Source organism: Electrona antarctica (assembly GCF_951216825.1).
Source record: "Electrona antarctica genome assembly, chromosome: 8".
NCBI lineage: Eukaryota > Metazoa > Chordata > Actinopteri > Myctophiformes > Myctophidae > Electrona > Electrona antarctica.
In genome coordinates, this window is record NC_136789.1 from 21,281,646 (window position 1) to 21,294,179 (window position 12,534).

The 12,534-nt window shown below is 43.4% G+C and overlaps 1 protein-coding gene across 1 annotated transcript in view; it reads left to right on the forward strand.

Moving 5' to 3' along the window:
• The window catches only part of mcf2b (MCF.2 cell line derived transforming sequence b), a 39,875-nt gene that overhangs the window by 12,643 nt on the left and 14,698 nt on the right, over nt 1-12,534 (forward strand). The window contains exons 10-15 of the mRNA XM_079507769.1: nt 171-351; nt 1,226-1,314; nt 4,025-4,125; nt 4,990-5,056; nt 11,206-11,321; nt 11,740-11,809. Coding sequence (XP_079363895.1) covers nt 171-351; nt 1,226-1,314; nt 4,025-4,125; nt 4,990-5,056; nt 11,206-11,321; nt 11,740-11,809 — 624 coding nt within the window. The remainder of the gene's footprint in view (nt 1-170; nt 352-1,225; nt 1,315-4,024; nt 4,126-4,989; nt 5,057-11,205; nt 11,322-11,739; nt 11,810-12,534) is intronic.

The following is a 12,534-nucleotide window of genomic DNA, read 5'->3' on the forward strand; positions in this document are numbered from 1 at the left end:
TGTCTCTTGCTAGTTGCTACAATATGAGAAGTTCTATTTTGCTAGAAAGGTCAGTGTTTTTAAACAGTGTGTGCCTGCGGGCTGCGGCAGTGTGTCAAGACAGGCTGTGCGTTTGAATCCACAACAGAACCTCTGTCGGAAACTGTCTTAGCATCCGTCTCCTCCACCAGTCCCAGATCACCATGGTGTCTGAGAAGCTAGGGTCGGTGCTGTCCATGATGAGGAACAGAGAGCAGTGCCTGAGGAAGCTAGCTGACGTCCAGGTCAGACCCATCCAGCCGGTGGCCCCCCGTCCAGAGCCTGACCTGACCTCACAGCGATGCAAGTCACCCCTCTTCTCCCCTAGACATGGTATTCAATCTCCACCCAGACACTAGAGATGTACTATGATGCTAGTTTATCCTTCCCGATACCAATACCTCCAGTGTGTAATTAAACAAAAATGATCTCGGATAGGTGTGTCCAAACTTTTTTCAATATTTTTCATATTAGAAAATATCAAAACACGCAAGGGCCAACTACATCTCCTCGACTGACATAATGTGCCTCCGGACTATAACAAAGTCACATACATATGCATCTCATTTAAACAATTTTATGTAACTATCATCATCAATATTTAATATCAATGTTTTTTTGTTATAAAATGTATAAAATCTGTCCCCAGGCCACATTTGGTCCACAGGCCGCACTTTGGACACCCCTGATCTAGGACAATGGTTCTCAAACTCTTCCAAATGGACCTTTACAGGTCTGTAACTCTGAGAGTATACAAATGGTCGGGTCCATTTTGTTCCATTTCAGAGTTATGGTGATCCTTGTAATTAAATAGTTTAATTAACCACGGATCTAGTAACACCTACAAATTCCATTAATAATTGTTAAAGTTAGTAAAATAATAACGTAAATAGTACAGAAAACAGTCCAAAACAGTCATGCAACATCAACCGAATAAAATAATACATTATGTGGTATCGGAATGGCATAGGCTGGCATACTCACTGATACGAGCATTTTAGCCAGTATCGGCAGCTTTTCCGATACTGGTATCGATATACTTCACCAGACACCCCACATGTCACTTCACCATCACGACGAAGCCACTACTTCATAAATCCACAAAAAACAGGCATCTATGCATATGCAGCAACACCGAAAGGAAGATACTACTATTACTACAGTACTTGTGATGTGATGTGTCTGTCTGTGTACTCCCTCTCGATAGGTGTGGACTTCAATGTGCTGAACTCCAAGTTCTCCTTTGACCTGCTGCCTGGTAAAAGGGCCGCCAGGAGGACCAATAGCCAGCCCAAGGTGTGCATATCGTCGCTGTAGGGTTGAATGAAAACTAAACCATTACTTGTCTGGAAACGGGGAAAAGAAGCTGGGTGCCATTGTAGTCATTATTTAGTCTCTTGCTAATACTTTTCAGTGGTTATTTTCCCTATTTTGGGCATGTCATTGGCGAAACGTTTCGCGAATTGTAATAAAAAGAAAAAAAAATAGCTCAAATCGACAAGCTCTCTGTGTGTCGCATCGTGGTGCGTTGTGAGATTGTAGAACAGCTATATTCACTACATTTGCGTGTCACTGTCATACAACGAAGTATAATGTTAGGCATTCATTTATGAAAAAAGAAATGACAATAAAAACAATACATAAGCACATAAAAAGATGAAATATGGAGATCAGGGTTTCTTCCCGACTGATGATATACAAGTTCATGGCAAGGACCTGGAGATGGTAATAAGTTTGTGCTGATTGATTGCTACTCATCCCTCAGGATTACATGGCAGCTGACCAATCAACGCAAGCTACAGCTACATCTTCCCGCGGACACGGCAGAATAACCAATCAGTGCTGCTCAAATGTCAAGGCAGAATTGACAATGCAAGCGTCTGCTCAACCTAGAGCTTCAGCTGCATATCTCAGCAAGATTAGATTAAGGAACGAAGAATGTCAAACATGGGCAAAACTGTACCATAGACATTGAAATACGTAGATGCCACATTGGCCACAGTGGTCGTACGTCAATGTCACCACCATATTGGTAGGGGACACTTGCCATAACTCCAATGCAATAGATATGTTGTATATTGTTGTATATACAGTACATACATTTTTACAACAATTACTGTTACTATCAATGCATGTTAAGGTGTTTTAGTATGAAATCCTATATTATTTTATTTAACATACTACACGTCTGGCATTTGTAACAAATCAAACTGGTTGAAAATTCAGCAAATTCTTGCTTCAGTAGACATACATCATGGACATGCCTCTGCCCATATGGCAACTGTGTTGACACATTACTCCAATGAACAGCAGAGACCAGTGTGGTATCTACAGGTATAGCCCAATGAACAGCAGAGACCAGTGTGGTATCTACAGGTATAGCCCAATGAACAGCAGAGACCAGTGTGGTATCTACAGGTATAGCCAATGAACAGCAGAGACCAGTGTGGTATCTACAGGTATAGCCCAATGAACAGCAGAGACCAGTGTGGTATCTACAGGTATAGCCAATGAACAGCAGAGACCAGTGTGGTATCTACAGGTATAGAGAGACCAGTGTGGTATCTACAGGTATAGAGAGACCAGTGTGGTATCTACAGGTATAGAGAGACCAGTGTGGTATCTACAGGTATAGAGACCAGCAGAGACCAGTGTGGTATCTACAGGTATAGCCAATGAACAGCAGAGACCAGTGTGGTATCTACAGGTATAGAGAGACCAGTGTGGTATCTACAGGTATAGACAGTGTGGTATCTACAGGTATAGACCAGTGTGGTATCTACAGGTATAGACCAGTGTGGTATCTACAGGTATAGCCCAATGAACAGCAGAGACCAGTGTGGTATCTACAGGTATAGACCAGTGTGGTATCTACAGGTATAGCCCAATGAACAGCAGAGACCAGTGTGGTATCTACAGGTATAGACCAGTGTGGTATCTACAGGTATAGCCCAATGAACAGCAGAGACCAGTGTGGTATCTACAGGTATAGCCCAATGAACAGCAGAGACCAGTGTGGTATCTACAGGTATAGACCAGTGTGGTATCTACAGGTATAGACCAGTGTGGTATCTACATGTATAGACCAGTGTGGTATCTACAGGTATAGCCCAATGAACAGCAGAGACCAGTGTGGTATCTACAGGTATAGCCGCCCCACATTGTTACAGTGGATGGTTTTGTAGAATTTGCAGTTGAGGGGATATTGGAGATCATCTAAATGCAGCGGAAAACATCTGCCTTAGACGTGTTACAGAATGGTGAGCCAACAGGCCGACAGTCGGGGAATTCCAGTGGGACTGTACAATTCTGTTCACCGGGAAAGAGTATCTCGTTGACAGTATTCTATCCGCCTACAACTGTGTTTACCAGTATTAGTGAGTAAACAAGGTTAGGGGTATGTGATGCACAAATTACCATCTCACTTTCGTTGTTGCCCTGGAATTATCCAATCATTCAGCCTCGCTTCCAGGTTGCGCTAGACTCTCAGCACAGAGGGGGCAGAGCATTCTCGAGAAGCTCTTATGATAAAAAACATTTTAAAATTCATGACTGTAAATTTCTATCGTGCTATCCTATCATGTCTACAAATTGCCACTTACTGAACCAAGCAAACCGCAACACAAGCTTGTTCTGAAGGCTTGTGAAAAGAAAACAGGTTGCCAGCTAGTCGTGATATATTGGCCAAATCAAGGACAACACACCGCATCGATTCATAAACGTTTCAGCACCCCTGTGACAGGCCATACATGCTACAGTATATATGGCTATAACCAGCAAGGATAAATTACCCAAGAGAGCAAAGCAAGAGACCAAGACAACAGTACAGACCTGAACTCTTGACCTTGCCATGGTTTAGGGCTACTTGGCCCCTTAGAGGGAAGGATCATTGCAAATCAATAAAAAAAAAATCACTTTTATCCTATGATGAAACATTTATATAGTGAACACACGCACGCGCACACACACCTAATTGTTGTGTTCTATCATTTGTGTCTGCCGTCAGATTGAAGTGATGCACGATTACCAAGGCAACCGCAGCTGTCTGTATGGCCCCGCCCCCGACACGGACTCCGAGGCAGAGGAGAACCCTGAGCAGCTCACGCGGTATGCGACCTTTCACCTTTATCCCCTCATCCATGAATGCAATACTTTTTTCAGGATATAAAGAATAAATCAAAGCTGTTGAGAATGCATCAAAGTTGCCGGCCTGCTCATTTTGGCGCACTGGTGATAGGTGTTACAGTTTGAGCCTGAACAAATTCTGCCTTTGAAGTAAACTTTGAATCAGAGCTCTGACTGCACTCTTGATCTGGTTCTCTCTTAGTAGCGCGGCGGTTCTCAAACTTTTGAGTTTCAAGAACCCCCATAACTGTGAGGCCCCTTTTCCACCAAAAGAACTTTGGTTCTAGAACTGGTTCCGTTCTAGATTCTTGGAACCTCCAACCTTCTTGGAGCTTTCACGGAACCGGCGGCCATTTTTTGGTTCCAGTTCCGAACCAACTTTTAGGGTTCTGAAGCAATTCATTTTCAGTGGAAAGTAAACACTCTGAACTGGTTCAATATTAGGTGGGCAAAAAGAACTGAACCGGTTCAACCCTTGTGGAAAAGGGGCCTCGCGAGAGTGTACAAATGGAACTACTACTACTATTACTACTACTTTAAGAATATGCTAATGCACAGCTGGTTCTCAACGTGGGCCCTCGACAAGTGAAACCAAATGGACCTTTGTGCTTTATGTGTTTATATTTTTGAACATTTGTGCCTCTAATAGCATCCCAAAAATAGGGACTCCAGGGTGAAAATGGCTAAATATATTGCATCCATACAGTTCTCGCCACAGGATTCTGTGTCATCTTGAGTAAATACAGGCCAAAAATATCTGTTTGGGAGGAGGGCCAATGCTCAGACTGTCCACTAGGTGTCGGTTTAGAGTAGATTTGAATGTGTTTGTTCATTCTGTCTCTCCAGCCACATCATGAAAGAGTTGATAGCGACAGAGAGGATCTACGTAGATGAGCTACTCTCTGTTCTGCTGGTGAGTCCGTGGCAGTATCAGAGTACTGCTAATGTTACTGTATTCTTTGTTGAAATGGTTAATGGTGTTCAGAATCTCAGAATTTAATTCTGAGAATGAAGTGATTAACTCTGTGTACAGTACATGAACACTGAGGATTTTAGAGTGTGGTGGCTCACGTTCGCCACACTGTAGGCCCTTATAGATACAAACACTGCATCACGTTCGCCACACTGTAGGGCCTTATAGATACAAACACTGCATCACGTTCGCCACACTGTAGGCCCTTATAGATACAAACACTGCATCACGTTCGCCACACTGTAGGCCCTTATAGATACAAACACTGCATCACGTTCGCCACACTGTGGCCCTTATAGATACAAACACTGCATCACGTTCGCCACACTGTGGCCCTTATAGATACAAACACTGCATCACGTTCGCCACACTGTAGGCCCTTATAGATACAAACACTGCATCACGTTCGCCACACTGTAGGCCCTTATAGATACAGACACTGCATCACGTTCACCACACTGTAGGGCCTTATAGATACACAAACACTGCATCACGTTCGCCACACTGTAGGCCCTTATAGATACAAACACTGCATCACGTTCGCCACACTGTGGCCCTTATAGATATACACACTGCATCACGTTCGCCACACTGTAGGCCCTTATAGATACAAACACTGCATCACGTTCGCCACACTGTAGGCCCTTATAGATACAAACACTGCATCACGTTCGCCACACTGTAGGCCCTTATAGATACAAACACTGCATCACGTTCGCCACACTGTGGCCCTTATAGATATACACACTGCATCACGTTCGCCACACTGTAGGCCCTTATAGATACAAACACTGCATCACGTTCGCCACACTGTAGGCCCTTATAGATACAAACACTGCATCACGTTCACCACACTGTAGGCCCTTATAGATACAAACACTGCATCACGTTCGCCACACTGTAGGCCCTTATAGATACAAACACTGCATCACGTTCGCCACACTGTAGGCCCTTATAGATATACACACTGCATCACGTTCGCCACACTGTAGGCCCTTATAGATACAAACACTGCATCACGTTCGCCACACTGTAGGCCCTTATAGATCACTCATTCTTGAGATATGGGACAAAACCTTTTTCAAATCAGATTTTATTTTATTTTAAGAACCATTAAAATGAAATGGATGTATTTGTAGACACAGGTCTCAACTACCAATCTTGAGAAGGAACAGGTTTTTCGCATAACATTTATTTCTAAAATGGGACATTTATGCACTTTATAACTGATTTATGTCAACTCCGTCAGACACACTAAAATCCCTTTTATTTTAATTTGATAATTTCAACAATACTATAAAGTCCTCAGTTATCTTATAATGGCTTTTAGTAGTCAAGTTTAGTAATACAATTAATTTAATATTGTTTTATTCCAATATCACACTATTATGAAATATCCCATTTCTCAAATCCTTCATTTTCAACCTTTACTTTCAATATTATAACATAAAAACCATGTTAAAAAAAATAAAAAGCATCATTAAGTAGTATTTCAGTTGGTGTTTCAATACATAAGCACAAAATATTTGACATTGAATCATCTATTTCTTTGGAAATTAACAAAAACATCATGTGACCAACGTCTGACGGAGTTGACGGACATCTGACGGAGTTGACAAGTTGAACTGATTTAGGTTCTAGACCACCTAGGATCTTGATTCTGGTAACTAATCCCACATTTTCAAGGATGAGGAATACAGTGGTACTATTTAGATTTGCCCTGTGACCATGGCAGCCATTTTTCAAAATGGCCGCCACCTGCTGTTACTTTACAATAACTCAAGTTCTACACCACCTAGGATCTTGATTCTGGTGACTAATCATACATTTTCAAGGATGTGGGATACATTGGTACTATTTAGATTGGTCCTGTGATCATGGTAGACATTTTTCAAAATGGCCGCCAACTTTCTGTTATTTCCCAATAACTCAAGTTCTACACCACCTAGGATCTTGATTCTGGTGACTAATACTACATTGTCAAGGACGAGGAATACAGTAGTACTATTTAGATTTATCCTGTGACAATGGCAGCCATTTTCAAAAATGGCGGACCTGCTATTATTTTACCAATTAGTCAGGGAATATTATCAGAATGTCAAATCTGGGAATACATTTCTTACCAAGAATGTTCTTGTTTGTAAAGGTGTCTACTAACATATCCCACATTGGTTTCTATTGAACCACCCTAGGGGAATTTTTGACAGCTGCTGAAAGTTGGGTACCATCAACAACCAATATAAGGCTAAATGTTCTAATTTTCATTATGCTTTAAGTAGCATGTGGCATGTCAAACGAGGGGGTTTTCATGATTCTGAATCCATTCCAAGCATTAGTTTTGCACGAAAAACACTCCTTGGGCTAAAAACGGCCATAGCCATCATCACAGATGTGATGAGGTAAGCACATTTGGGCACATTTGGGCAAGTGGCTATGGCCAAACTAGGGGGTCTATGGCCAAACTAGGGGTCAAACTCCTTGGGCTAAATTCAGCCATATCCACTTGCCCAAATGTGCCCAAATGTGCTGACCTAATCACATTTGTGATGACTGCTATGGCCGTTTTCAGCCCAATGAGTGTTTTCCGTGCATAGCTAATGCTTGGAATGCATTCAGAATCATGAAAACCCCCTAGTTTGACATGTCACATGCTATAAGCATAATGAACATTTTGCCTTATATTGGTTGTTGATGGTACCCCAACTTTCAGCAGCTGTCAAAAGTTCCCCTAGGGTGGTTGAATATAAAGCAATGTGGGATATGTTAGTAGACACCCTTCCAAACACATTGGTGAAGAAAATTCTTGGTAAGGAATTTATTACCAGATTCTATTAATATCCCCATACTAAATAACGTTCTAATAATGTTCTAGACCACCTATAGACCCGACTTCACCAACAGAGACCCGGGTGACACCTAAACAACAAGTTTGGACAGCCCCACGAATTAGTGTTACGGAAAATAGCAAGTGTCTTGGAGGCAGCCAACATCTGTCGATGGGGTGGCCTTTGAGAAGTTTGCGCTTCAAGTACAGTCGCTGGTAGGCATGCTAACAACCCTAGGCCCAGAGGGAGACACAGCACTTAGATGCGGCTCACAAGTTGCACGACTCCTCAACAAGCTGCCACCAGAGATAAGAGTTGAATTCCGCCGCACAATGCTCTGCGGCCCAGGAGCAACCAACACCCTGTTGGAGTTCTCGGAGTGGTTGAAGCACGAGTCCTAGCCATATAGCCTGTGCAAAGGCAAACACCTTGAAGTCCTGCTTGAGGTGAACAGTGAGCGAAAGACTCTGCCTCAACGGAAAACCTGAAGATCTGCCTTCAGAACTATCAGGCAGGATGTGCAGACACTGAAGGCATCAGTGTCGTTCTCTGTGTCCCCAGCATGTCAACCAAAGCAATGTTACCAAATCAAAGGAGCCTTCACCTCAAGTCACCTGGGGCTGGGTGAGCAATCGTATCCTGTATCTAGCCTCACAACTAAATACAGACACTTGGCCAGACTGCCGCTACAACGGTTTGAAAGGGTCAAACCCCTCATCCTGATTGGGGAAGACCACCCCACCTAATCACACCAACCGAACAATTGAGGTTGGGGCCTCCAGGTGGGCCAGCAGCCATCTGCACAAGACTGGGCTGGACCCTGCAGGAAAGCAATCTCCAGCCAAGACAATGTAAGAGCCCCAGAACACAGAGCTCATGAGGACGGAGAAACACTGGCAGGAGGCCACCAAGATACAACGCCCAAGAGACCCAGAGTGTGCAACCGCTCGCAGTAAGGAGATCAACTGCTGCAGCAACGATGTCATGAAAGGCAAGTCTCTACCAGAAAACCCCTGAACCTAATCGGGGTGTCAAGAGACCAAAGTTTCTCCCCCACAGTTCCCTGCAGTGGCCAGTGAAGTCAAACTGTGCGTCTGTGCCTGAAAGGGACAAGTCAAAGGCCATAAAGCCCACCTACTGTAATGTCCTGTCAGTAGCAACTCAACCTGCACCTGAAATAAGCCCTGACCCCTCCCAGAGAAAGTTCATCCTTGAAAATGTAATGATTAGTCGCCAGATCCAAGATCCTTGGTGGTCTAAAACTTGAGTTATTGGTAAAATAACAGCAGGTTGGTGGCCATTTTGAAAAACAATGGCTTCCATGGTCACAGGACAAATCTAAATAGTACCACTGTATTCCTCATCTTTTAAAATGTATGATTACATTGATTAGTCACCAGAATCAAGATCCTAGGTGGTCTATAACTTGAATTATTGGTAAAATAACAGCAGGTTGGTGGCCATTTTGAAAAACAATGGCTGGCATGGTCACAGGACCAATCTAAATAGTACCACTGTATTCCTCATCTTTTAAAATGTATGATTAGTCACCAGAATCAAGATCCTAGGTGGTCTAAAACTTGAGTTATTGTAAAATAACAGCAGGTGGCGGCCATTTTGAAAAATGGCTGCCATGGTCATAGGGAAAATCTAAATTGTACCACTGTATCCCTCATCCTTGAAAATGTAATATTAGTCACCAGAATCAAGATCCTAGGTGGTGTAGAACTTGAGTTATTGTAAAATAACATCAGGTGGCGGCCATTTTGGAAGATGGCTGCCATGGTCACCACGAGACAAATCTGTGATGGCCCTATAGCCAAAAATGTTCCTTAAGGCATGCTCTAACTGTCTGCCAAATTAGAATACTTCCCATTATTCAAAAACTATCATTTTATTGTTTTGGGAACACTTTTGTCAACTCCGTCAGATACATGTCAACTCCGTCAGACACAAAACCTGATGGAGTTGACGTCTGACGGCGTTGACAAAATGGCATTTGTTTTCATCTTAACCCTCTGTAGTACAATTTATCCATTTCTTTTTTTCTTCAGTTGTTAGCTAAACCTAACCCTAAACTAAAATACTAAACATTATTTTGGAATTCTTAACAAAGATCATAATAATGTCCTGACGGAGTTGACATGTAAAAGCTGTGACCACATTGATATCAACATTGTTTGTTTAAAATATCAAACAATTTAATGCTTGTCAGACCAGGTGCTCCACTGTTGCAACAAATATAAACAGGACTTGGAAAAGGAGTCTTCAGGCTAAATCTGTCGACAATATTTTCTGATTAATTTAAGACTTTCAAAAAACCTGACGGAGTTGACGGAGACGTGGGACACACATTTGATATGAGATATTTAATTTAAAATATAAATTAAAATGAACTGTGTATATTGTTTGCTATGTTGTTGACATCTACTTTCATTTAGTATGTATATTTATGTGATTGTGACAGTATTAGACACTTTTTTGGCAGTTTGAAATTGTGACAACTTGCTGGGGACAGGCTAAATACAGGCCTTTTTGGGTACAGTGCCTGCTTTTAACTAATTTAGATGGCATATGAAAAAATATATAATGAAATTAATGGCATAAGAATACACAACTGTATTACATTTAACTTTGCAAGTGCTTTTCTTTTTATTAATTAATTTATTTTTAACATAAATAAGGCTCTTATGTGTGGGACTTGTTTTTTCCACTTTTGTCCCTCATCTCAAGAATGAGTGAGATACAAACACTGCATCACGTTCGCCACACTGTAGGCCCTTATAGATACAAACACTGCATCACGTTCGCCACACTGTAGGCCCTTATAGATACACAAACACTTCATCATGTTCGCCACACTGAAGGCCCTTATAGATACACTGCATTATCGGGGCGGCTGTGGCTCAGGAGGTAGAGCAGGTCGTCCAATGATCCCTGGGTCGGCGGTTCGAATCCCGGGATCCTCCTGTCCACATGTCGAAGTGTCCTTGGGCAAGACACTGAACCCTACATTGCCTCCAATGAGTTGGTCGGTGTGAGCTTGCCACCATTGGTGTGTGAATGTGGGAAGTGAGGACGCTGGTGTGGACTGTTCGCCGCTTCATCTCCCAATGTATGAATGAATGAACCATTATAAAGCGCTTTGAGCACTTGGAAAAGCTATGAAAAATGCAATTCATTACCTCCTGCCCCCATTCCTGTTAAATCTCTCATTTCCTCCTCTTCTCTCCACCTCTCCCTTCCCCTCCCCTCTTGTATCAGGGATACAGAGCAGAAATGGAGGATCCATCCATGTTCAGTCTGCTGCCCTCAGCTCTCCGCAGCCAGAAAGACGTTCTATTTGGCAACATGCCTGAGATTTACCAATTCCACAGCAGGCAAGACACACACACACACACACACACACACACACACACACACACACACACACACACCCCTCTTCTCCATTTATCGCTGTCACTTAATAAGACTTTTTCAATAGCACACACAAAATGATGCATGCATACTCTTGCAGGTACATCACAGGATGCATGGCGCACGCATGCATGCACGCGCACACACACACACACACACACACACACACACACACACACACACACACACACACACACACACACACACACACACACACACACACACACACACACACACACACACACACACACACACACACACACACACACACACACACACACACAATACATGAGCTCACACAGAACTCGTTTCTCTCCTCTCTCTCTCCTCCCCCGCAATCTGTTCCTCTTTGGCCCAACGTCCTCTGGGTTCTTCCTCCAGGATCTTCCTCCAAGATCTGCAGGGTTGCCTGGAGACCCCCGAGACGGTGGGGGCATGCTTCCTGCGGCGGGTAAGGGATATGTGGAATGTGAAGGGCCCTCTTTTCACCCATGGGGCGACTGTGGCATGGGGCGAGGTAGAGCAGGTCGTCCAATGATCCATGGGTCGGCGGTTCGAATCCCGGCTCCTCCTCTCTACATGTCGAAGTGTCCTTGGGCAAGACACTGAACCCCAAATTGCTCCCGTTGTGCTGGTTGGTACCTTGCATGGCTTCCGCCGCAATCGGTGTATGAATGTGTGTGTGAATGGGTGAATGTAATGCACAATCTATGTAAAGCGCCTTGGATAAAGGCGCTATATAAATGCACCATTTACCATTTACCATAATTGAACTTGTACTACTATACTTGTGCAGGGCACTAGTACATGGTCATGCTGGACCTCCAAAAAGCTTTTGACACCGTGAACCACTCCATACTGGTTAACAAGCTAAAAGCAATTGGTTTCGATAGCACAGCAGTGAGCTGGATGCAATCCTACCTGGAGGGGAGAGAACAGATGGTGGAGGTGAATGGAACTGTCCCCCCCCCTCCCAGTGAGCTGTGGCGTTCCACAAGGGAGCATACTAGGGCCTTTACTGTTCCTAATATATGTTAACAACATGACTTCAGCTTGTGACTGCAACTTGTTCCTGTTCGCAGATGACTCGGCACTGCTAGTCTCGGACAGGAACAAACTGCAGGTTGAAAAGGCCCTCAGCTCCGAACTCGGTAGAATCTGCACCTGGCTCGCTGA